Consider the following 22,336-nt stretch of genomic DNA (forward strand, 5'->3'; position numbering starts at 1 on the left):
GATAGTTGAATACCATCCCTAACTCATTCACAAGGTATATTTTGGGGATTTCTGATTAAGACAGGCTCTAACTTTACAAAGTAATAGTGGCTAAAATGATAGCAATGTATACTTTAAGATGAGATAAGTATTTTTGTGGACCTGGTGGAGAACTAAAACTTGTAGCATGAGGGAAGGCTGAAGTCGTAGGTTCCAAGGCTGGAAACAGGCAGTGGAGGTGATTGGTAATTTGACTCCCCAAAGGTAACAGGGATCATGTGTCCCACAAGTGGAGAAGTGTCAGTCAGGCTCACAGACTGAAATAGAGGGTCGGTTAAAATAGGATTCAACCACCTTCTTACAGAAGCTTGAGGAATTTATAGACGCTGTCCTAAATTGTGGTCTATCTTGAGCTGCAACCTTTGGATTAAGACAGGCAAGCGAGGCAGGCCTTCCGTTATACACATGCAATAACGGGCTTTGCAGCATTAAGTTTATTATCACAGGGCAAAGAAACTTCCTGGAAAACAGAGCACTCAGAACAGCCGACAGGCTCTTGAAGGTTTATAAATCGCCGGTGGAAAATAAAGGAAGAAAATAACCACACCTTCTATTGCAATTGATTGGTACTCAGAAACCTGGTGTTACCCTCAGGGTAATTCCAGTAGCAGACAAAACTGTACAAGACACAAAGTCCCTAATGAAATTCAGAGCTGTCGATTGAGCATTACAAATAGAAACCAGTACTGTTAGAGTTGTTGAAAAACTGCAGGCTCAATTGTTAGAACTGTTTAAGAGCTGGCAAGAGAGTAATTGAAGAATGGAAAGATTTAGAGGTGGTTCTCTCCTGGAAAACACATTGTATCAGGACTCATAAAACCTGAGAGCCCTGATCCCGGCTGCCACTAACTTGTGATCACAAAGAAGTGTCACTAACTAGCTACACTATGCCCTGAGCCTCTATAGGCTCAGCTTCCTTCCTTGGAAAAGTGTGTGTGGAACGACTTGAGAAATTCTAAGATTCCCTCCGACTTTTGAAATATAATGATTCCATAGACTGTGGTTCTATGCAGCAAGAGAAAGATATTTATAACCACTGTGCTGAGTAGAAAAATATAGAAAATTGACTTTTTCTACACTGTGTTTTTATATTTTATCTTTTGACTCACTACTTTGACCCCCAAGATTACAAGGAAATGAAAAAGCAACCTTCCCAATGCTTATATAAAATCAGACATCTCTCAGCCAACAATTGTTTTTGGAGAGGCCATAACTCCTGTGTTGGTTTCATTTACAGCCACACTATTAATTACATTCTAACAAGACTTGATCAGCTGCCACCCATGCCTTTGGATGAGTTCATAAAATGCAATAAAAATGGTTATTATTTAAGATCCAGGCAGAAAACAGAGGCAGAAGGAAAATGTAAAAAAAAAAAAAAAGAATAAAAGGATTTTAATGATAATTTCAAAGTACTATTGTGAGAAACAGATGTGATTTCCCACAAGCACCGTAGAGACTTGATTTATGTGTAGAATATATTGCCAAGTGATAGACTAGTAACCAAAATGAAAGTCGACAATGCTGAGACATATACAAATATGCCAAGGTAAAAATTCTGTAGTAGAATAGAGCAACTTATTTCCAGATACTACAGAAGGCCCACCTGTTTATTTAAAATTCTAGTTTTGACAGTTTTATGAGTCCCAACACCTCTATGCTAGGGTACCTGAGAAGGGCAAGGGAGAGCTGATCTGTATATTTACCTTTTCAAAGTTCTCATTGTTCTCCTTCCCTACACACTCAAGAGTTACATGATGTTTTCCTTCTGCACATTTTAATGAACATCTTCTACCAGCACTGTCAGAAATAATGACAGTGTTTATCACAGAGAATGGCAAACTTGTCAGAATGACGCTACAGTAAGAACCCTTTACTAGGTATTTCACTCTCAATATCACATGGATTCGTTTTTAAAGGTGATATTGCTGAGGATGTGAAAATTCTCAAATATCAATACAAAAGATAATAGGATTAGTGCTTGGAGTTTGTTCACAATCCTTTCAAACTATGACTAGGGCCCAGGGATTAATGAATTCCTGTGTGGTGGTGAAGCAAACACTGTGAGTTCAGAAGCTCTTTTTGTCAATTTTGAACCCAAAGAGAAGTGAGTACATGATTACAGACTGGACATCAACCAGCATAATGGAGAGAGAAGACTTTCCTGAAAGGAAGATGGACTGGCTCCACTTTTTACTGCCATGAAGCTTACTTATGTTGAGTGCAGCAACACCATCTGTGTGTTTTTCTCAACAGCTACTTCTCACAACTTTTTATAATATCTTGAATTCATTGCTAGTAGAGTCTGAAAGGCAGTCAATACTTTTAAATTGTTCTGTTTCCAAAATTCACCTGAAGAAGAGTAGAAATTGGTGCAACCCTCAGAAGAGCAATTAGCACTACTGATGAAATCCTAAATCCATGAGCCTTCTATCCAGCAGCCCCAGTGTTGACTCTTTACAAAAGTTTATTAAGATAAATGTGTAAAGATGTTCAATATGGAATATACTCATCAAATAGTTACCATGCCAGGCAGTATTCTAGACGCTTGAGATAAAGTAGTGAGCAAGTAAGAGTTTACTGACTAGTGGAAGGATGCGGACAATAAGCAGTGCACATACTGAGTAGGAAAATTATATAGAGGGTTATAAAGGGGGAAGTCTTTGAAAAATATAAAGTCAGGAGTACAGGTTAAAGAGTGGTGAGGGGTAGATCTTAATGAGGTGATATTTGAGCAAAGACCTGAAAGAGGTGAGGGAGTTCATCAGGAATATAAGAAAAACCAGAAGCTACTCATGTATCCATGCACAGAGAATGTGAAACATGACAGAGTCATTCTGTGGAATATTCTACATAACCATTAAAGAGAATGAGGTAGGTCAGTGGCCCAGGTGGGGTACTCAGGGCAGAGACTGAGGCAGGAATGAGCGTACTGGAGTTTTACTGGGAAGGGCTCTCAGGAGCAAGCCTTGCAAAGACAATGAAGGACTGGGAAAGCAGGACTGGGCTTTGGGGGCTTCCCTGGTGGCTCCTGCCAATGCAGGAGACAAGAGTTCGATCCCTGGTCTGGGAAGATCCTACTTGCCACGGAGCAACTAAACCTGTGCGCCACAACCATTGTGCTCTAAAGCCCACAAGCCACAGCTACTGAGCCCGTGTCAACGAGAGAAGCCGCCACAGAGAGAAACTTGAGCTCTGCAACCAAGGAGCAGGTCCCACTTGCCGCAGCTAGAGAAACGCCCTTGAGCAACGACGACCCAGCACAACCAAAATAATAAATAAATAAAAAGGATTCTTTAAAAAAAATGAAAAAGAACAGGGCTTCAGGAGAAGATGAACAATGGTGCAGTTGCAGCCCATCCCATAGGAAGCTTGGGAGTTGGGGTGACTCTTCAGAGATGTCCCCTGTTAATGCACAGGGCCAGGATTTTATATCACCAGCTCCCTCACTGACCAGTCCCTACAGTATAGTCTTGAGGGAGCTGGTTCCCTTTGGCGAAGGGCATTGCAAAGCAAGGTGTTGAGCCAAGGGCCATCAGCCGGGGAGAACAAACACCAGAATCCCAGCAGCACACACAGCCTCCACCACCATCTGCTGAGCTGAGACCCCACTGTCTATGGTGAAGCCAGATCTGGGACACATATATATAAGAATGTGCTTTTAAAAACTTTTTGCTGAAAGGAATCAACCAAAAACAAATTGGACTTGTTATCTTTAAAAGGGAACAGGGTCTGGGGGTAAGGTTAAGGAAGACAGAGCCACTTACTTTAAGTCTTTTAAGAGCCCCTGGCACTCCTCCTTGGAAGTCCCTCTCATATCACAATAAGCATAATAAAACACATCCACATCCTTCATTAAATATATAATGTATATATAACTATGGAAGCGTTAAATTTACTTGAACTGTGGTTGACCAGTTGACTAATATTCCATTTTTTAATATATGTAAGTAAACATTATCTAATTTTTAATTTATAAGTTTTCTTCACTGTCTTTTAGGACCAATACTTTTTCAGGTCTTAAATTGTTTCATGTGTACTAAGGTGCTTCAGTCACGTCCGACTCTTTGCAACACTATGGTCTATAGCCCACCAGGCTCCTCTGGCTGTGGGATTCTCCAGGCAAGAATACTGGAGTGGGTTGCCATGCCCTCCTCCAAAATCATTTCATAGGCATTTGTAAGTTCATATTACCTGTTAGGTCAGTGGATGTTGTCTAGGGAAAAAGAGGCTAACCCACCTTCTATTGTCTACGTTTTTATAATCTGATTTTGCTAACATTGTAAGTGTCTATTTTTTTTAAAATCAACCAGAAATCTTAAAGAGATGAGATTATGGTGTTTTTTAATAGTTTTTTTTTTTTTAAAACGCATTCACCTTTTAAAAGAAAAAGAAAAAAATCAAATGAAAAAGAAGGACATGTTATGTTAGAATTAAAGCAATCTAAAAGGCGAGAGCCTTCTGAACAAGTTAGCAGCTGCCCTCGCTGGGGTCCCTCAGTCATGTGGGGCCAGGGGAAGTACTCTCAGGGCTACCCATCCAGGGTGCTGGCGTGAAACTGCTGTTGCTCCCCTAACTTACCACTTGATCAGAGAGACCCTCCCACCAGCCACAGATTATTTTCATCCTCCAGAAAGAGGGGAGACTTCCCTTCAAAGGGGTTTTGATCTTGGTGGAAATCATAAGAAGCAAGACTGGTAAAAATTTTTGAGAAAAAAATTAAACTGAAGGTGGAAGACAGCACCACATAGTGTCTTGGGATCCATGCCTGAACAGCACAGAGATGATCCTAAGAGCATCAAGCTGTATCACCCCAAGGCATGGCTGGACAGGGTAGGGTTAGAGGAAGGTGTCACTGCAGGGCAACCGTCACCTTGCTGTTTGGTCAGAGTAAAATAACTCAAGCTAATTTTAGTGTAAACCAGTGTTCTAATGGGCTTCTCTGGTGGCTCAGAGGGTAAAGAATCTGCCTACAATGCAGGAGACCTGGGTTTGATCCCTGGGTCAGGAAGACCCCCTGGAGAAGGGAATGGCCTTTCACTCCAGTATTCTTGCCTGGAAAATCCCATGGACGGAGGAGCCTGGCAGGCTACAGTCCGTAGGGTCACAAAGAGTCGAACACGACTGAGCGACTAACACACGCAGTGTTTTAAGAATGAGGAAGCTCCTGATTGTCTGATTTGCAAGGAGTTATAGAAATAGGACTAAAATGACATTTAATCAACAACAAATAGCATGTAAGACTTTATTAATATAACATTGTGATGGAGCATGTGAGAGTTAGAGTCAGAAAGATTGGGTTCAGATCCTGCCTCTGCCACTTCTTGGCTTTGGGATCTTAGGCAAGTATTTTCACGTCACCGGGTATCAGTGTCCTCAATCATGAAATGAGTAGAATAATATTCCTTACTTTATCATGAAAAGATTATATGAGACAAATTACTGAAAATAGGTTCTAGTGCCTGGGACATTGTGCTCAGTAATGTTGACCCAGTCCCAAGGGTTTCACGTATTTCTCCTCAGTAACCTAACAAAACCCTGGAAGGCAGATGTTATCATCCTCCTTTCAGGAAAGATCCAGCAGCAGAGACTCAGAAAAGTCACCAAGTCCACATGGCTAATAACTGATGGAACCAAATTCCTCCACAAGACTCCTGACTCCTATGTTTAGGGCATTTTGCGCTAGAGTAGAGATGATAAGTTAAATACCAGACGGTCATTTAGCATTTGTTTCTAATGATGCAGTATCACAGCATTATTATCTTACCATCGTTGCTTTATGCACCATCTTTTTACTGCAGTAAGTCAAAGGGTAGAGGATATTCATCTTTCGAATCATGGAATTTGGACGGGTTCACTTCTTGGGGGTTCATGATGTCATGTGAAGAATTCATGAGCTATACCCTAGGCTATTACTCATGCTGGTTGTTTTTCTCTGTTATCGAAAGACCCAAATCAGTATCTTTGAGAATAATTACTCTGTTAAAAGGCAACAATGACTCCATCTTATTCCTTATTCTGGGCACTAGATGTCACACTAAGTAAAGGTTTAGAAGTTATTCTTCAAAGTAGGGTGTGGCACAGAGCCTAAAACTTAGCTATAAAAAACCATAGATTTATATTTCTAGTAGAATGTTGTAAAGATGTACTTTCACTAACAAAAGAATTCAGAAAAAAAGAATTGTTAGTTAGAAAATACAATTGGAGGAACTTTTAAGTATGTGCAAATCTATATATCGATTATACCTAAATAGAGCTGTGTGTGTGTGTCTGTGTGTGTGTGCGCGTGTGTGTGCACGTGTGTGTGCACGCGTGTGTGTGTGTGTGGTTGAAGTAGCAGCCTATTGTCATGTCCATTCAACAAACACATTCTACTTATTATGCACATAAAATGGTATTTCCTTGCTGAAACAAAGAGGCAGGTGGTGTATATATATCCATGATTGTTTGTGTTCTGAGATGGTGAGAAGCAGTTCTTCCCCAGGAAAAGATTCAGACATGGTCCTAACCTGCAAGAGGTGGAGAAGGTGAAAGAGAACGTGATCACAGTGAGGTTCGTAAACTGTGAATGATCTCGGGGAAGGATGTCATCTCTCTTGAACGATTTCCACAAAGAAGATGTAGCAATTGCCTCCTAGCCTTCCGAAATTTATTTATTCCTTGGTTTTAGCTCCCAGAAATCTAAATGAGAATCATGGATTGAGATTTGAATATATGTTATTTCCTTTGGAATATATATGTGTTATATACATATATATATGTATGCTGCTGCTAAGTCGCTTCAGTTGTGTCTGACTCTGTGTGACCCCAGAGACGGCAGCCCACCAGGCTCCTCCGTCCATGGGATTCTCCAGGCAAGAGTACTGGACTGGGGTGCCATTTCTTTCTCCAATGCATGAAAGTGAAAAGTGAAAGTGAAGTCGCTCAGTCGTGTCTGACTCAGCGACCCCATGGACTGCAGCCCACCAGGCTCCTCTGTCCCTGGGATTCTCCAGGCAAGAGTACTGGAGTGGGGTGCCATTGCCTTCTCCAATGCATGAAAGTGAAAAGTGAAAGTGAAGTCGCTCAGTCATGTCTGACTCAGCGACCCCATGGACTGCAGCCTGCCAGGCTCCTCCATCCATGGGATTCTCCAGGCAAGAGCACTGGAGTGGGGTGCCACTGCCTTCCCCAATATATATGTATATAACATATATAGTAGGGTTTCCCTGGTGGCTCAGAGGTTAAAGCATCTGCCTGCAATGTGGGAGACCTGGGTTCGATCTCTGGGTCGGGAAGATCCCTTGGAGAAGGAAATAGCAATTATATATATATATATGTTTTTAAAGGATGTCAAGGAATATGGTCTCAGAATGTAAATGTGAGATAATTACATCCCGTGGGCTTTCCAAGTGGCTCAGTGGTTAAAAAATCCACCCCGCCAATGCAGGAGATGTGGGCTTGATCCCTAGGTCAGGAAGATCTCCTGGAGGAGGGCATGGCAGATCACTCCAATATTCTTGCCTGGAGAATCCCATGGACAGAGGAACCTAGTGGGCTACACTCCATAGGGTTGCAAAGAGTCAGACAGGACTTAATGATTAAAAAACAACAACAACAAAATTATATCCCATAACTTTAATGTGTTATTGAAACTCCAGCAAGTTTCCATTGAAATGCTTTAAACTAATTGAAATCAATTCAAGTCTTACTTTTGGCAGTTATAGTGCATCTTTTAAAAAAGTAACAATAATGAATTCAAACTGTGTCTAATGATCTACACATGAATATAGTTACATATTTCTGTATGTAATTAATGTTGTGAACATTGTAAATAGTGTTTCCTAATTTTCAGTGGTTTCTAGAGAGTGTATAATACCAGGTGATTCCCACTGGATATAATTAATCCTATATCAGTTCGGTAAATTTCAGTGCTGTGTTTAAGACCCTGGTGGTGCAGAGGTTAAAGCGTCTGCCTGCAATATGGGAGACTTGGGTTCGATCCCTGGGTCGGGAAGATCCCCTGGAGAAGGAAATGGCAACCCACTCCAGTATTCTTGCCTGGAGAATCCCATGGACAGAGGAGCTTGGTGGGCTATAGCCCACGGGTTGCAAAGAGTCGGACACGACTGAGCGACTTCACTTCACTTCACTAATAAATAAGGTTAAAATTGATAAAATATGATTCTTTGGGTTTGAGGTTCATCCATATCTTTCTCTCACTCAGGAGATGACAGTTGGTCATTTTAACAGTGTCCCCTATGACTAGACAGTTCTCTTTGGCTCTCAAATCGTGTTGTGACTTGGGATTCCCCTTCCCGCCACGTACTATTATTGCTTTTGCCTTGGGTTTAAACAACCTGCAGTTGCCCAGGTCCCGAGTGACATTTTCCATCTTCTCCCCAGGCCCTGGGGGGAGGTGAGTGCTGTGATGATGGCAGCCCAGGCTGCTTTTCCTTCAAGAGCTCAAATAGCCACTTAAGATATCACTAGACTATCAGCGTTTGTTTTTGTTTGTTTGTTTGGTTTGAGAATCATGGGATCCTCTAAAGAGAAAAAAATACTGTGCCAAAATAAAATGTAGATAAAACTATTTTTCTATCAAGCCAAGCAGTGTGTGTGTGTGTGTGTGTGTGTAGTAGTAGTAGTAGTAGTAGTAGTAGTAGTAGTAGTGAGAGAGTAGATGGGAAGTTCAGCTCTGTATTCACTAAATAGTTATTGATTACCCACTGTGCCAGCTCCAGGAAATACAGGCATTGTCCAAAGATGGAGTAAGATCAGTGCCCCTCACCCTGACTATTCTTGTGTTTGGACTGTTACTGCTAAAGACAAATGTCAGGGCAACTATTGTGTGCCCTCCCTGGTTTTCCCACTGGCTTGCCTTTGGATCTTGACATGTCTCCAGACTGGGCTATCACACACAGAGACTGTGCTAAACAGATGACTAGCGCTTTGAAAGAGCTTGTTAAGGTGCGACTGATTTCAGTTCAACAAACAGTAATTGAGCACCTGCAATGGGATAGGCATGCAAAAAATCCAAGCATAAGAATGCATGCCCACCCTGAGAGATTTAGAAAAGAAGAAAGAGGCTAAGACAGGAATACCGTTCACAGATAATATCTTGCGCGGGGAACCCCAGGTTGCTCATTGGATAGTGTGAGAAACAAGGGAAAAATAAACCTTTACATGTGTTTATCTTATTTGCTCCTCACAACAGCATAGTGGAGAAACTGAGTCACAGAGAGGTTGAGAACTTCTCAAAAGTCCCCCAGCTAGGCAGACGTGAAGCTGAGCTCAGACTGGAGCCCACGCCTGAGGGCTCACAAAGTCTGTGCTGTTAACCACCACATTCTCCCACAACTGGGATATTGACCTCCAGTTTACAGGAGGACATGAGTTATGGAACCTGCAGACCGTGGGCTTCTATTGTATCTATGAACCGTATTTTCTTTCCTGACAGGTCATGGATTGACAGCAGTGAAGGAAAAGGCAGGGGCCACCCTCCGGATTCATAGTGTGAACTCTGGCTCTTCCGAAGGGGCCCAACCTCATGATGGAAATGAAGTCTCTCAAAGTGAGTGGTGCGTTTATTTGGGTGTTTCTTGGACTTGGGCTATATTACACCATGTGTGCAAATATAGATTTCCAAGCTCAGATCAGCAAAACAAACTCTAAAAGGGTGTTTTTCTCTTTAGTAGCTGATGCAGCCGCAGATCAGAGCCCCGCAGAAAGCCCACCCACTTCCCCTTCCTCGGGGTCTCGGGGCATGCTGTCAGCCATTACCAATGCGGTTCAGAACACAGTGAGTCATTAGCTGCTTCCTCTGTTTTCCCTGAGGTCTGCCTGTGCCTTCTTTTGATATTTCTATTTACCAGTGACCTAGATACATCAGAGAAAAGATGGCCTTGCTCAAAACTTTTGATTATGATTTTGTTATGCTTTCCCCGACAGAGTAGGCATAACCTTGGAACCAAGATGATAAGAACAAAATGAAATATACTTTATATTTAAAAGAAAGGAGCTGCTTAGAAAGAATATTTTTCAGTCTGATTTAACAGTGTCCTTTCCAGCAGCTGCAAGGACAGTCTCTGTTTACCAGGGAGGGAGGGCTGTTGCTTAGAGCTGGGACAGTTGTTTTTCCGAAATGTTCTGTGTCTCTTAACCTTCAATCTGAAAAATTATGAAGTGATTCTAAGTATGTATATACACATACCAGTAAAGAATCAGGAGCATCCCCAAGATGTTTCTAACGTGTTTCCAGATAATAAGACCAACATTCTTCTTCCATCGCTACCTCCCAGTTCCCACTCCTCTCTTTCCTTGAATAGCAGGCTCCTTCCCTGGCCCCTTCCTCTTACAGAAGCTTAAAAAGCTTGTTACTGACAAGACACTGATGAATAATGAATAAAAGAAGGACACACCCCGGCTGAAATGAAGCAGCTAACTGGTCTTCAGGATCAGAAGAAAAGGTTTACTTTCTGCTTTTAAAATCAAACAGCTAGTTTTTCATAAACTATGGCTCATTTCCAATTTATTCATTCATTCACTTTTTTTAAAAAGGTAGTTAGTTAGCTCTCATTATATACCAAGAGCTATGCTAGATGCTGGGCATAAGCTGACAGACAAGAGGGCATAATAACATGCTGGAAGATGAAGTCAACTCAACAGTTATCAGATGGAAAGGCATATGAGATGAGCGGGCTATGGACACATATGGAGGTGTCTTACTCAGGCTTCATGTCAAGGGCTTGCCAGAAATAGGAAATGGCTGTTCCTCTCCTTGCTACTTGAAGTACTCTAGACTAAGCAGGGAGAAGCAGGTAGCTAATGTGTTTTAGGAGTCAGCTAATATATTTTGGGAGTACAAGTTCAGTATGTCCACGGCAGACGTACAGAGAGGGTTGTAGAGCTGGGAACTGAGTGGAATGCTTTCATTATCTCTGGTACAAGGAGTGAATTCATGGTCTCCCAGAGCTACAATCCAGGGCCCTCTGAATCTGTCCTCAGCTTCCTCACATTCCTTTCCGTGTGCTTTCCAACCTTCCAGTTCTCCCTTGGCCCAAGCTCCAGCACCCCACCCCCCAACAAATCTGCCAAAGTCCCTCCATCCTCCAGTTTTATTCTCCACTGAAGTAAGCCTCAGGATGTCAGGAGAAAATAAATTTTAAATTATGCCAAAGTGTAATTGCTGTTGTCTCCTAGTCTTCCCAAAATATGTGCATTTAAGAAACTGTTTTCTAGTGTGAAAACAGGCTCCCAAATCTGAAAACGAAGTCTAAGAATGTAAAACAGAGATGACTAATAAAGTATAGTAATCAGTGAAATAGAATATTGCTATTGAAGCGATAATTTTGAAAAATGGATAATGCATATAAATAATAAAATATTACAGTAATATTAAAATATGACTTATGCAAACTCATGTAAGGTGAGAAAACACAGATATATGCAGATTGTAACTGTAGTTGTGTACTTGGGGTATAGACAAGGTGTTGCAAAGAAATGTATGCAGTTCTATTTATTATGTACAGTTTATCTAAGTTAATGTTGGTGGTTTTACTCTTTTTTAAAAAGGGAAACAGTGGCTGGCAAAGCAACTTGCAGAGGATAACTACATAATAGGATAATTTCTAGAGCCAGAAACATGTAGAAATCAACCTGTCTTATTCTATGAATATACTAATTATAGGCAGTTATTGCTAGTTTCTGAAAGTATGCAAGAGCCATCAAAACAGCCTGAGGGTCCTACACTCTAGGGCCCTAGATTAAAGAATTCCCCAAATTGGCAAGACTATTTGACATTTTTATAGACTGCTCTAAATAATTCTGTTACTTGGGTTAAAATTGTTTCAAACAAAATCAGGAACTGGGTCATCTATTAATTTTTTGTCTTAGAAGCATACCTATTCACTCACACTAATACAATTAATCCTTAAAATGTTTTGGTTTTCTTAAGCACCTTTTTAAAATAACATTGTATGTCCTACAAATTATATGATATATGCTCTTCCAAGGAAAAGAAAACAGGATTAAATTGATGATAAATCTCCTGATGAGAAAAAATTGTGACTTCATACTGCTTTTAATATTTGAAGATAGTGCATTCTAGGAGGTGCTGACTGTCTCGAAATAGCAAAATGTAAAAACCTAATCTCATGCAATTACCTCACTGGCAGGGTAAAAGTGTCTTAACTGGTGGTCTTGATGCTTTGGAATTCATCGGCAAGAAAACCATGAATGTCCTTGCAGAAAGTGACCCAGGTTTTAAGCGGACCAAGACACTCATGGAGAGAACTGTTTCTTTATCTCAGGTGGGATTATGTACTTTTGTGATTTGTTCTTTCAGTCAATAAAGTAAATAAAATTTTATTTATCTTCTTTAATAGATATTTTAAAGCACATGTCAATTCAAAGACATGAAATAGCAGGGAGTGGAAATTGAAATTTTAATATGCCACTTTCCCCAGCCACTCTTCATGGGATACAGTCATTGTTAATCATTGTTAACAGCTTCTTACAGATTCTATCAGAGACATTATATAGACAGGTTTAGATATAGATATGGTTGTATAGGTAAATATAGCTAAATATATATATATGTATACGCACATGTATATATACAAACTTTTTCAACCAAATACTAGCATACTAACCAACTCTTTTGTATCTTGCTTTAGTAAATATAAATTATACATACTTAATAATTTCTTAAAGATAATTCCATTGATACCATTCATCTTAGTCCATTCAGCTGCTATAGGAGAATACCATAGGCTGAGGGGCTTATAAACAATGAACATTTATTTCTCAAAATTCTGGAGTCTGGCAAGTTGAAGGTCAGAGCAACAGTAGATTCAGTATCTGGTTAAAGGCCTGCTTTACAATTCGCAAGCTGATGTTCTCCCAGATTCTTCACATGGTGGAAGAAGGTGAAGGAGCTCTCTGGATTTCTTTTATAAGGACCTGAATCCTGTTTGTGAGGGGTCCACCCTTGTGATCTAATCACCTCCTGAAGGCCTCACCTCCTAATACCATCACACCAGGGATTATGTTTCAACAAAAGAATTTTGGGGAAACACCAACATTCAGTTTGCAGTACCATCATATTCTAGCTCTACCAGGTTCTAGCTCCATGACCTTGAGCAGATGACTTAACCCTTCTGTGCTTCAGATTACTCCTCTGTACACTGGGACCATCAATACCTACTAGTAGCTTTGTTGTGTGGATTACATGACTTAGAAGAGAACCTGAGTCATAGTTTGCACCCAAGAATATTAGTTCTTACCATTGTCATTTTTATGTGTCAAGATGATAGGTAAAAATGCTATCTCAATGGAATCTTAGTTTATGTTTCTTTTACTATATGCAAGGTTGGACTTCTCCTGTCACACCTCCAGCTGTAAAGTTTTCCTCCTTGAGAAGTATGATATGAAGAATTTATGTTTTGCTTTACTTACAGTAGCCAATTAAATTAAAAGTAGTATTTATCTTATTTTCCAAATACAAAACTCTAATATTGAACTTGCTCCTTCATACAGCACATGCCCAGCTCAGACCCCATAGTGTCAGCCGTGCCCCTATACCTCTTCCCCTTTAAGAGTCTGACATACCAGGTCTCTCTATGTCTTACCAAAATCAGGAGCAGCAGATGCAGGATTTTATAAATTTCACAGGCAGGACAGACAGGTCTTCCCATGACTCAGTGCTAGAAAGCCACAAAGGAGATATCACTGAAAACAGGTGATCTCAGCTGTGGCAGCTCCTAAGAATTTGATTTCTAGGTGATTTCTCCCTGGCTCTTCCACTATAGGGGCTTCCCTGGAGGCGCAGGTGATGGGAAATCTGCCTGCAGTGCAGGAGACCCAGGTTCAATCCCTGGATCAGGACGATCTCCTGGAGAAAGGAATGGCTACCCACTCCAGTTTTCTTGCCTAGAGAATCCCATGGACAGAGGAGCCTGGCGGGCTACAGACCGTGGGGTCACAAAGAGTCAGACAGGACTGAGCAACTAACACATACTTCCATAATAACCCACATGTAACCAATCTGATATCATAGCCCTAGTAGAGACTTGGCAGAGTCAGCTAGACCATTAACCTCTTGATCCTTAAAGAAGCAAATAGATTTTGTATTAATCAGGCCATTAACATTAGATGCTGCAAAAATGCAAAATAAAACAAAACCAATAATAGCAATAACAACCCAAGTATCAGTGTGGCTTAGAATGAAAAGGGTTTATCTTTCATTCCCACAGTGTAAGCATTCCTGTGCAGTCCAGGGTCAAGAAGATCCCCTGGAGAAGGAAATGGCTACCCACTCCAGTATTCTTGCCTGGAAAATTCCATGAATAGAGGAGCCTAGTAGCCTACAGTCCGTGGGGTTGCAAAGAGTCAGACATGACTGAGTGACTTTCACTTTTACTATATGTATAAATTGATACTCATATATATATAGAAATAAATATATAATCTAGAAATAAAAGATATCTATATATTCATGTATATAATGTATATTATATATACAGATTTGTACACACATACAAACATGTTATATATATATATATATACATAAATTTATACATATATATAAATTCGATTATAGTCAGGAAGGAGGCAGTGTGGGAGGGAAATGTGACCAAGTTCAGAAACTAAGTATGTGAATCTTTGGCCTAAGTTTACACTCTTGCAAAGTGAAGAACTAGACCTGGTCAAGTTCCCAGATTGTCATAGTTTTTGTGCCACCATCACAATTTTTTGTTACCTCTGCATTCAGTGTACTTACTTACTAAAAAAGTAAGTAGCAATGCTCATAGAAATGTGTCACCCAAGAATACACACTTGCCATTTGCATTTGTTTGTAATTACACATCTAAATAGCATATTTAAAAGCAGAGACATTACTTTGCCAACAAAGATCCATCTAGTCAAGGCTATGGTTTTTCCAGTGGTCATGTATGGATGTGAGAATTGGACTGTGAAGAAGGCTGAGCGCCGAAGAATTGATGCTTTTGCACTGTGGTGTTGGAGAAGCCTCTTGAGAGTCCCTTGGACTGCAAGGAGATCCAACCAGTCCATTCTGAAGGAGATCAGTCCTGGGTATTCTTTGGAAGGAATGATGCTAAAGCTGAAACTCCAGTACTTTGGCCACCTCATGCGAAGAGTTGACTCATTGGAAAAGACTCTGATGCTGGGAGGGATTGGGGGCAGGAGGAGAAGGGGACGACAGAGGATGAGATGGCTGGATGGCATCACGGACTCGATGGACGTGAGTCTGAGTGAACTCCGGGAGTTGGTGATGGACAGGGAGGCCTGGCATGCTGGGATTCATGGGGTCGCAAAGAGTCGGACACGACTGAGCGACTGAACTGACTGACACATCTGAAAGTGAAAGGGAAAGTCACTCAGTCGCGTCCGACCCTTTACGACCCATGGACTATATAGTCCATGGAATTCTCCAGGCCGGAATACTGGAGTAGGTAGCCATTCTCTTCTCTAAGGGATCTTCCCAGCCCAGGGATCAAACCCAGGTCTCCTACATTGCAGGCAGATTCCTTACCAGCTGAACCACCAGGGAACACTCTGGGATACATCTCAGCATTGCACCTGTGATTCACATGGCCAGTTTACACTGGATGGCCACAACATTACCCCCTTCAGCCCCCTTCCAAACAGTAATTATTCATTCATTCAATCATTCCACAACACATTCCACAACGCATTCCACAAATGCGTTTTGAATGTCTATGTGCTAGACACTGTTCTAAGCATTTGAGACCATCACTGGTTAAAATTGGAGATTTTGTTCTAGTGAGGAGGGACGAACAAACAATGCACATCATCTCATATTTTAGAAGATGATGAGTGCTGTTAAAAAAAAAAAAGAAAGAAAAAATAGACCAGAAAGAGGGTAAAGAATAATACCAGCTCAGTCACGTCCAACTCTTTGTGACCCCATGGACTGTAGCCCACCAGACTCCTCTCTCTGTCCATGGGATTTCCCAGGCAAGCATACTGGGGTGGGCTGCCATCTTCTTCTCCAGGGGATCCGCCTGACCCGGGGACTGAGCCCACGTCTCTTGCATCTCCTGCACTGGCAGGTGGATTCTTGGCCGCTAGCACCACCTGGGAAGCCCAGAAAGAGGGCAATCAGGAAGCAGTTTCAGTGTCGCTTTGTTACTTTATTTCACCACAACCAAGCCAGTGAGATCAGTGAGGGTAGTTGGCTTTTATTGTGTAAGTGTTAAAAATTTCCCAGAGGTGGTTTTGAAAATTTTAAACTTCAAACCTTGTGCTTATTCAGTCTTGAAAACAGACAGGAGGGTGAATTCTTTCTGTAGCCTATTGGGTTTTGGGCTAACAACCTCAGGAACTGAAAAGGAGAACAAGGCCGACTGTTTTATTGACAGCTAATAAAAACCAAAATCTATTCTTTTATGATCTTCCCCTTGTGACCTTGTAGTGGCCAGCGCATTTATGGTGCTCTTCACAGATATTAAAGAACCCTATAAACAATGTCACAGTAACCTTGATAAGGAATCAAATAAAAGGTGCTTAGAATCAAAGAAAGGAAGTGCAGGAAATTATGAGTAACTGGTCAACTTGTGTTTACTGTTTTACTATTTAATCAATAGAAACATAACTGGAGAAAAATGATCAACCTGAAGAGGAAGTCAGTTCACAGTCATTTTTCTCAAAACCAATCTAAGAATTGATAAGCTAACATTTATTTATATTAATATTTACATTTATATTAGGTATCTGGTGAGGAATATACTGTGAGGTTATATTTTATTATTTTTTAATTGAAGATGTTTAATAACCACACGCAAAAAATTTTTAAATAATTCAAATTAAATCATATCAACTTATTTTTTCTTTGAAGTCTGCCTAGGTGTACAAGTTGCAATTAATCCTGTCACAATAGATTCAGCTTTCCCAGTGTACATTAAATTTGCTAATATAGAAAATCTGGACATTAGAAAAAAATAAGATTAATCACACACACAGAAAACACTTCAGTGGAAACCACTGTTTTGCTTTCCGTCTTTTCAATACTATTCTTGGGAGTAGGGTTTTTGCTTTGTTTTGTTGTGCACCTATGAACACGAAGAATCCAAAGTGGAATCTTATGTGGAAAACTGTGGGTAAAATTAATCCAAAAAGTCATTTTAGGGGAATGTGACAGTACAGTGGTTAGAGCTCCATGCTTCCATTGCAGGGAGAATGAGTTCGGTCCCTGGTCAGGGAACTAAGATTCTGCAAGCTGTGTGATGTGGCCAAAAAATAAAGAAAGAAAAACTCCCCTACCTTTTTTTAAAAAAAGTCAGTTTTGCAGAAATTCCAAAGTGACTAAAACCTACTCTTCACTAGTACCAAGTCAGTGGTCATCTTCCCCTACATCTTGGAGTAAATGGGGCTTTTAAGCGTACATCTAATGTACAAATGTGTTTGTGCAGATGTTACGGGAGGCCAAAGAGAAGGAGAAGCAGAGGCTGGCACAGCAGCTCACGGCCGAGAGGACCGCACACTATGGGATGCTGTTCGATGAGTATCAAGGTTTGTCACACCTGGAAGCCCTGGAAATTCTGTCCAATGAAAGCGAAAGCAAGGTATGTCTGTCCTGTCGTTGGAAGTAGCATGTTCATGAGTGTGTTTTCTTAAACGTGAAAGAAAATCTGTTATTAAAATACCTCATTTTTAGAGCCTCGTTTCTGTGCTGAGGTCACAATCACTTATGGCCCGATGAGCTGCTCAGGCTCCGTATTATTTCCTCTCTGTTCCTTACCAAGCTATTCCCTGTCACCAGTCCCAAGAGGGCCATCATGATACGAATCATCACCACCCCCACCTCTCTGCGCAAAAGGCGTGCAGAAACCTGACTGTCGGCACCTGGCCTGTGCCCCTCTTTGGTGCCGTGGTACCCAGATCAGAGCTACCGGCCTTTATTACCAATCCTTCCTCATTGCTACCCGGTGGCAACAAAGCAGCTGATGCTTCTAGCAGACTGCAGGGTTCAGTACACTTAGTTTCACGGGTGGTATGGTTATTTACTCACTCATTTGTTAGAATGCCTGGGCTGTGAAGGGCAGGACTGTCTTACTGGGCATTAAAACTCTGTTTAGGGATGCTCCTGAACAGAACTCTGGGAAATTACCTCACAGCCCTGCACGTTCACACCCTCGCACTGTGATCCCAGAGAAACAAAACTTGGAGAGTGGAAGTCAGCAGAGCTTGTGATTTCTCTTTTATTTTTAGAAAAGGATTTATGTGGTATGCATGTCCATGTTCAAATGTGTTTTTACTTAATACTTACATGGCATTTATATAATGACTAATCTAAGCACTTCGAAACTATTGACTCATTTAATTGTGGATATTACTCTTTTGTGTGCACCTCAGGTTGACTGTGCTCTGGGGTGTTTTTCCAATGGAGGTCACAGGGCAGTATCCTCTGGACCTCCTGTGAGAAGCCCAGTAACATTCCCTGGGGAGAGGCAGGGCCTCAGACGGGAAACTGAACTTGGAAGGAAGTTCAAGTTCCTTCCAAGGAAAGGAAGAAGGAAAAAGTGATATTTGACTTTCTCTAGGCCTCGTCTTCTTAAATGTGGAATTTGAGGGGTTGAGACATTCATGAAACTCACCTTATCAGGGAAAGATGACCTCTGCCATATAACAGGCAACCAAGAACCAAACAGGATGGACACCACCCCACCCTCCATACATACCCAAGATTGTACAGTTACAAGTTACAATGTGTTTATTTCCTTTCTAGTTATCCATCAGCCATCACTGACAGTCTTGTGGTTAAACTGTTAACGGATAATTTTTTTTAAAGCAAAATCATGACTCATGAAGATACCTACCAAATGAACACAAATTAAAGAATTTATTTAACTCATTAATTAAATGAAAGAACCAGTCAGATGTTATAACTGGTTCAAAGGAAAAGCCAAATAAGTACAAATTCATATAAAATAAAGCAATTTTGAAATGAATATGCAAATGGACACAAATCTGATTTTCCATAGGAGGGGAGCTTGTCCCTCCCTGGACAAAACTTGTTCACATGTCTATAGACAAATTATTTTGCACTGCTATCAGGTATCTACATTACAGATTTATAAAACTGCTCCCATGGAATCAGAATCTAATAATCTGATAAACTGATCTAGAAAATACCATTTTCCACTGAAACACCAACTTTTCCCTACAAAAGCAGGGTTTGGGGTCAGACATTATGTGATCAAATGCCACTTAGTAGCTGTAGTATGATTTTGGACCTATCTTACCTCAATCTCTTTATCTATGAAATGGGAATGATAATGATCTATTTCATAAAACTATTTTAAAAATTAAATGAGATAATCCATACAAAGCTAACTGCAACTTGCCTAGTACATAATAAGCAGTCAATGAATGTCAGCTGCCATTTTATGCATATATATGTATATGCATATATAATGTCAGTGACAAATTTTATTTTTTATCCATTCTTACATATTTATTTGTTATTATTATTGAAAACATTACAGAGAAGCACATCCCCTCAAAGCTATCATGGTAGAAGAAAGACATAAGCTGCTCCCACTGTAGGTCAGGCTATAAAAGAGTTCTGGGGTCCAAACAGCCCCAAAGGACTAATGTTGCCAGGAAGGAGGTTTAGTCCCTGGAGGTGGGCATTGCCCTCTGTTTGCAGACTGCTCCCACAGGCTTATCTCTCTTTCCCCAGCCTGGAGACTTTCATAGTTTTTCATTGTGAGAAATACAGAGCTTTTCTTGTGTTAGTAATAATACCTGTTATTGTTATTGTTGTTTAGTTGCTAAGTCTTGCCTGCCAGGCTCCTCTTTCCATGGGATTTCCCAGGCAAGAATACTGGAGTGGGTTGCCATTTCCTTCTCCAGGGGATCTTCCCAACCCGGGGATCAAACCTGAATCTCCTCCATTGCAGGTGGATTCTTTATGGCTGAGCCACCAGGGAAGCCCGTAATAGTACTTACTGGATGTTATAATTAATCGTTCTAAAAAATATGGGTCAAAAACTATAGAGATCCCCACCCTCTTAAACCTATATTCCAAAGCAGTTATCCTCCAATTAAAATTTTTTTTTTAAAGCTATAGTGTTTTTCCAAGGTATGAGTGTCTGGTCAGCAGTCAGCTTTCCAGCATTTAAGGATCCAGAAGCCAGGCTCTGTCCATCTTCTGGCTCCACTAGTTCCATCCTAATGTTCGCAGACTTCTGGCAAGAATACAAATGGAGACCCTCCTGGGATTGTCAGATTTAGCAAATAAAAATCAAGATGACTAATTAAATTTTAACTTTAGATAAACAATGAATACTTTTTTAGTACAAACATGTCCTGTGTAATATTTAAGATATACACTCATACCAAGAAAACATTCATTGTTTACCTGGAATTCAATTAGACATCTTACACTTCACCAGGTAACCCAACACATACCACATATTTAAAAGTTAAAGAGCTTTTGGAAACAAACTGTTAAAGAAAATATTTTCTGGGACTTCCCTGGGGATTCAGTGGTTAAGACTCCATGCTTCCAGTGCAGGAGGCATGGTTCAGTCCCTGACTGGGGAACTAAGATCCCATGTGCCACATGGCATGGCCAGAAAAAAAAAAAAAGAAATTATCATCCTTCTTTGACAAATGTACTTTCATAATGGCCCAGAAGGCCAGGTTCCCATTTAGAATCTTTAGACTCCTCAGGTTTCCACATCACCCTCCCATCTGCTCCCTTCCTTTTGTCTCCACTGTCCCTGAGCGGTCTCTCACCTCAGGGAACCTCATGGGCACGTGCGAGGATGCCCCAGTTCAAGCACATACACAACCCCTGCGAACAGCCACTTTTGTCCATTCCTTGGGCTTAGAGGTACATCGCCTGGTAGATGGTCCCTCCGTAGGGAGCACAGCCTGGCGAAGAGGTCCATGCAGACTTCAGAAGGAAACCTGCAGTCACCTGAAGAGTGATCTAGATGAGAGAGTGCGGGCTCTGGGCAGGCACGTCCTTTTGCCTCTGCGGCTTCCTCTATGTCCAAGTCTAATGTGTTGGATCCTTCTTCTCTAGGAACTCATTGTCTCCTTCATTCCATCAGCATGAGGAGAGAGAATATAGAGGGGAGTGCCCAGTTTTTAAAAGCTTTAACCTGGAAATGATACACATTCCCTCTGCTAACATGCCATTGGCTAAAACCTAGACAGGTTGTACAGAATGATAAGGAATCCTTACTACCTACAAGCCTGACACTAGGATGGCAGTAGGCATGGCAGTGTGGTGTACTATGAATCTTAAGGAAAAACTAATATTTTTATAGTATTTTATATACCCAGTAGTTAATCAAAAGAGTAAACAAGAATCCTCGAAATGACACCCCCACACCAGACTTTCTACCCTTGTGTCCCCAACAGCACCTGGGCATGGGTGCCAAGTATATAGTCAGCATTCCATGAATATTTATTGAGGAGTGCATAGTTATTTATTATTTATTATTGGATTGAAGTAAAGATTTAATGCACATCATCTTGGCATAATGGAATGAACTAGGAAGAAGCAAGAGAGATGCTGTAATAGAAAGATGCTGACCAAAGAGTCCTTCACTAAAAAGAACCCTTCCTGGGAGATACCCAAAGCATAAAACCCCAATGCATTCACTCCTGGGGGATGGCTACCCTCAGAATACATGGAGGAACAAAGAGGTCCCGCATGTGCATATCCATTTCCACTCAGCATTGTACTTTATTACCCATTTTTCTACTCTGAGAAAAATGCTATTTAGAAAATATGCTGTTTAAAAAATAAATTAAAAAAAAAAAAGAATCTACCTTGCAATGCAAGAGACACTGGTTCCATCCCCAGTTGGGAAGATCCCACATGCCGCAGGGCAGCTGAGCTCATGTGCCACAGTTAATGAGCCCATGCTCTGGAACCCTTGAGCCACAACTACTGAGCTCATGTGCAGCAACTGCTGAAGCTCGCGTACTTCAGGGCCTGTGCTCTGCAACAAGAGAAGCCAACACAATGAGAAGCCCATGTACCTCAACTAGAGAGTAACCCCCGCTTGCCACAACTAGAGAAAGCCCTCACACAGCACCAGCTTCCCTAGTGGCTCAGACTGTAAAGAATCTGGATGCAGTGCTGCAATGCAGGAGACCCCTGTTTGATCCCTGGGTTGGGAAGATCCCCTGGAGGAGGGCATGGCAACCCACTCCAGTATTCTTGCCTGGAGAATCCCCATGAACAGAGGAGCCTGGCAGGCTGCAGTCCATGGGGTCACAAAGAGTCGGGCACAACTGAGCGACTAAG

General features: G+C 41.2%; 1 protein-coding gene across 9 annotated transcripts in view; it reads left to right on the forward strand.

Annotated features, from left to right (window-relative positions):
* Positions 1-22,336, forward strand: part of FAM114A1 (family with sequence similarity 114 member A1) — a 70,372-nt gene that overhangs the window by 24,084 nt on the left and 23,952 nt on the right. For 4 of the 9 annotated variants that reach the window (XM_060416956.1, XM_015096441.4, XM_060416957.1 and 1 more), the window contains 4 exons: positions 9,479-9,592; positions 9,714-9,820; positions 12,195-12,329; positions 17,475-17,627. In XM_060416956.1, the coding sequence (XP_060272939.1) occupies positions 9,479-9,592; positions 9,714-9,820; positions 12,195-12,329; positions 17,475-17,627 (509 nt within the window). Of the gene's footprint in view, positions 1-9,478; positions 9,593-9,713; positions 9,821-12,194; positions 12,330-17,474; positions 17,628-22,336 lie in introns of those variants that run through there. The other 5 variants (XM_060416959.1, XM_060416961.1, XM_060416960.1 and 2 more) reach the window with 2 other exon arrangements.

This window comes from Ovis aries, chromosome 6 (genome assembly GCF_016772045.2).
Source record: "Ovis aries strain OAR_USU_Benz2616 breed Rambouillet chromosome 6, ARS-UI_Ramb_v3.0, whole genome shotgun sequence".
In the NCBI taxonomy this organism is placed as follows: domain Eukaryota; kingdom Metazoa; phylum Chordata; class Mammalia; order Artiodactyla; family Bovidae; genus Ovis; species Ovis aries.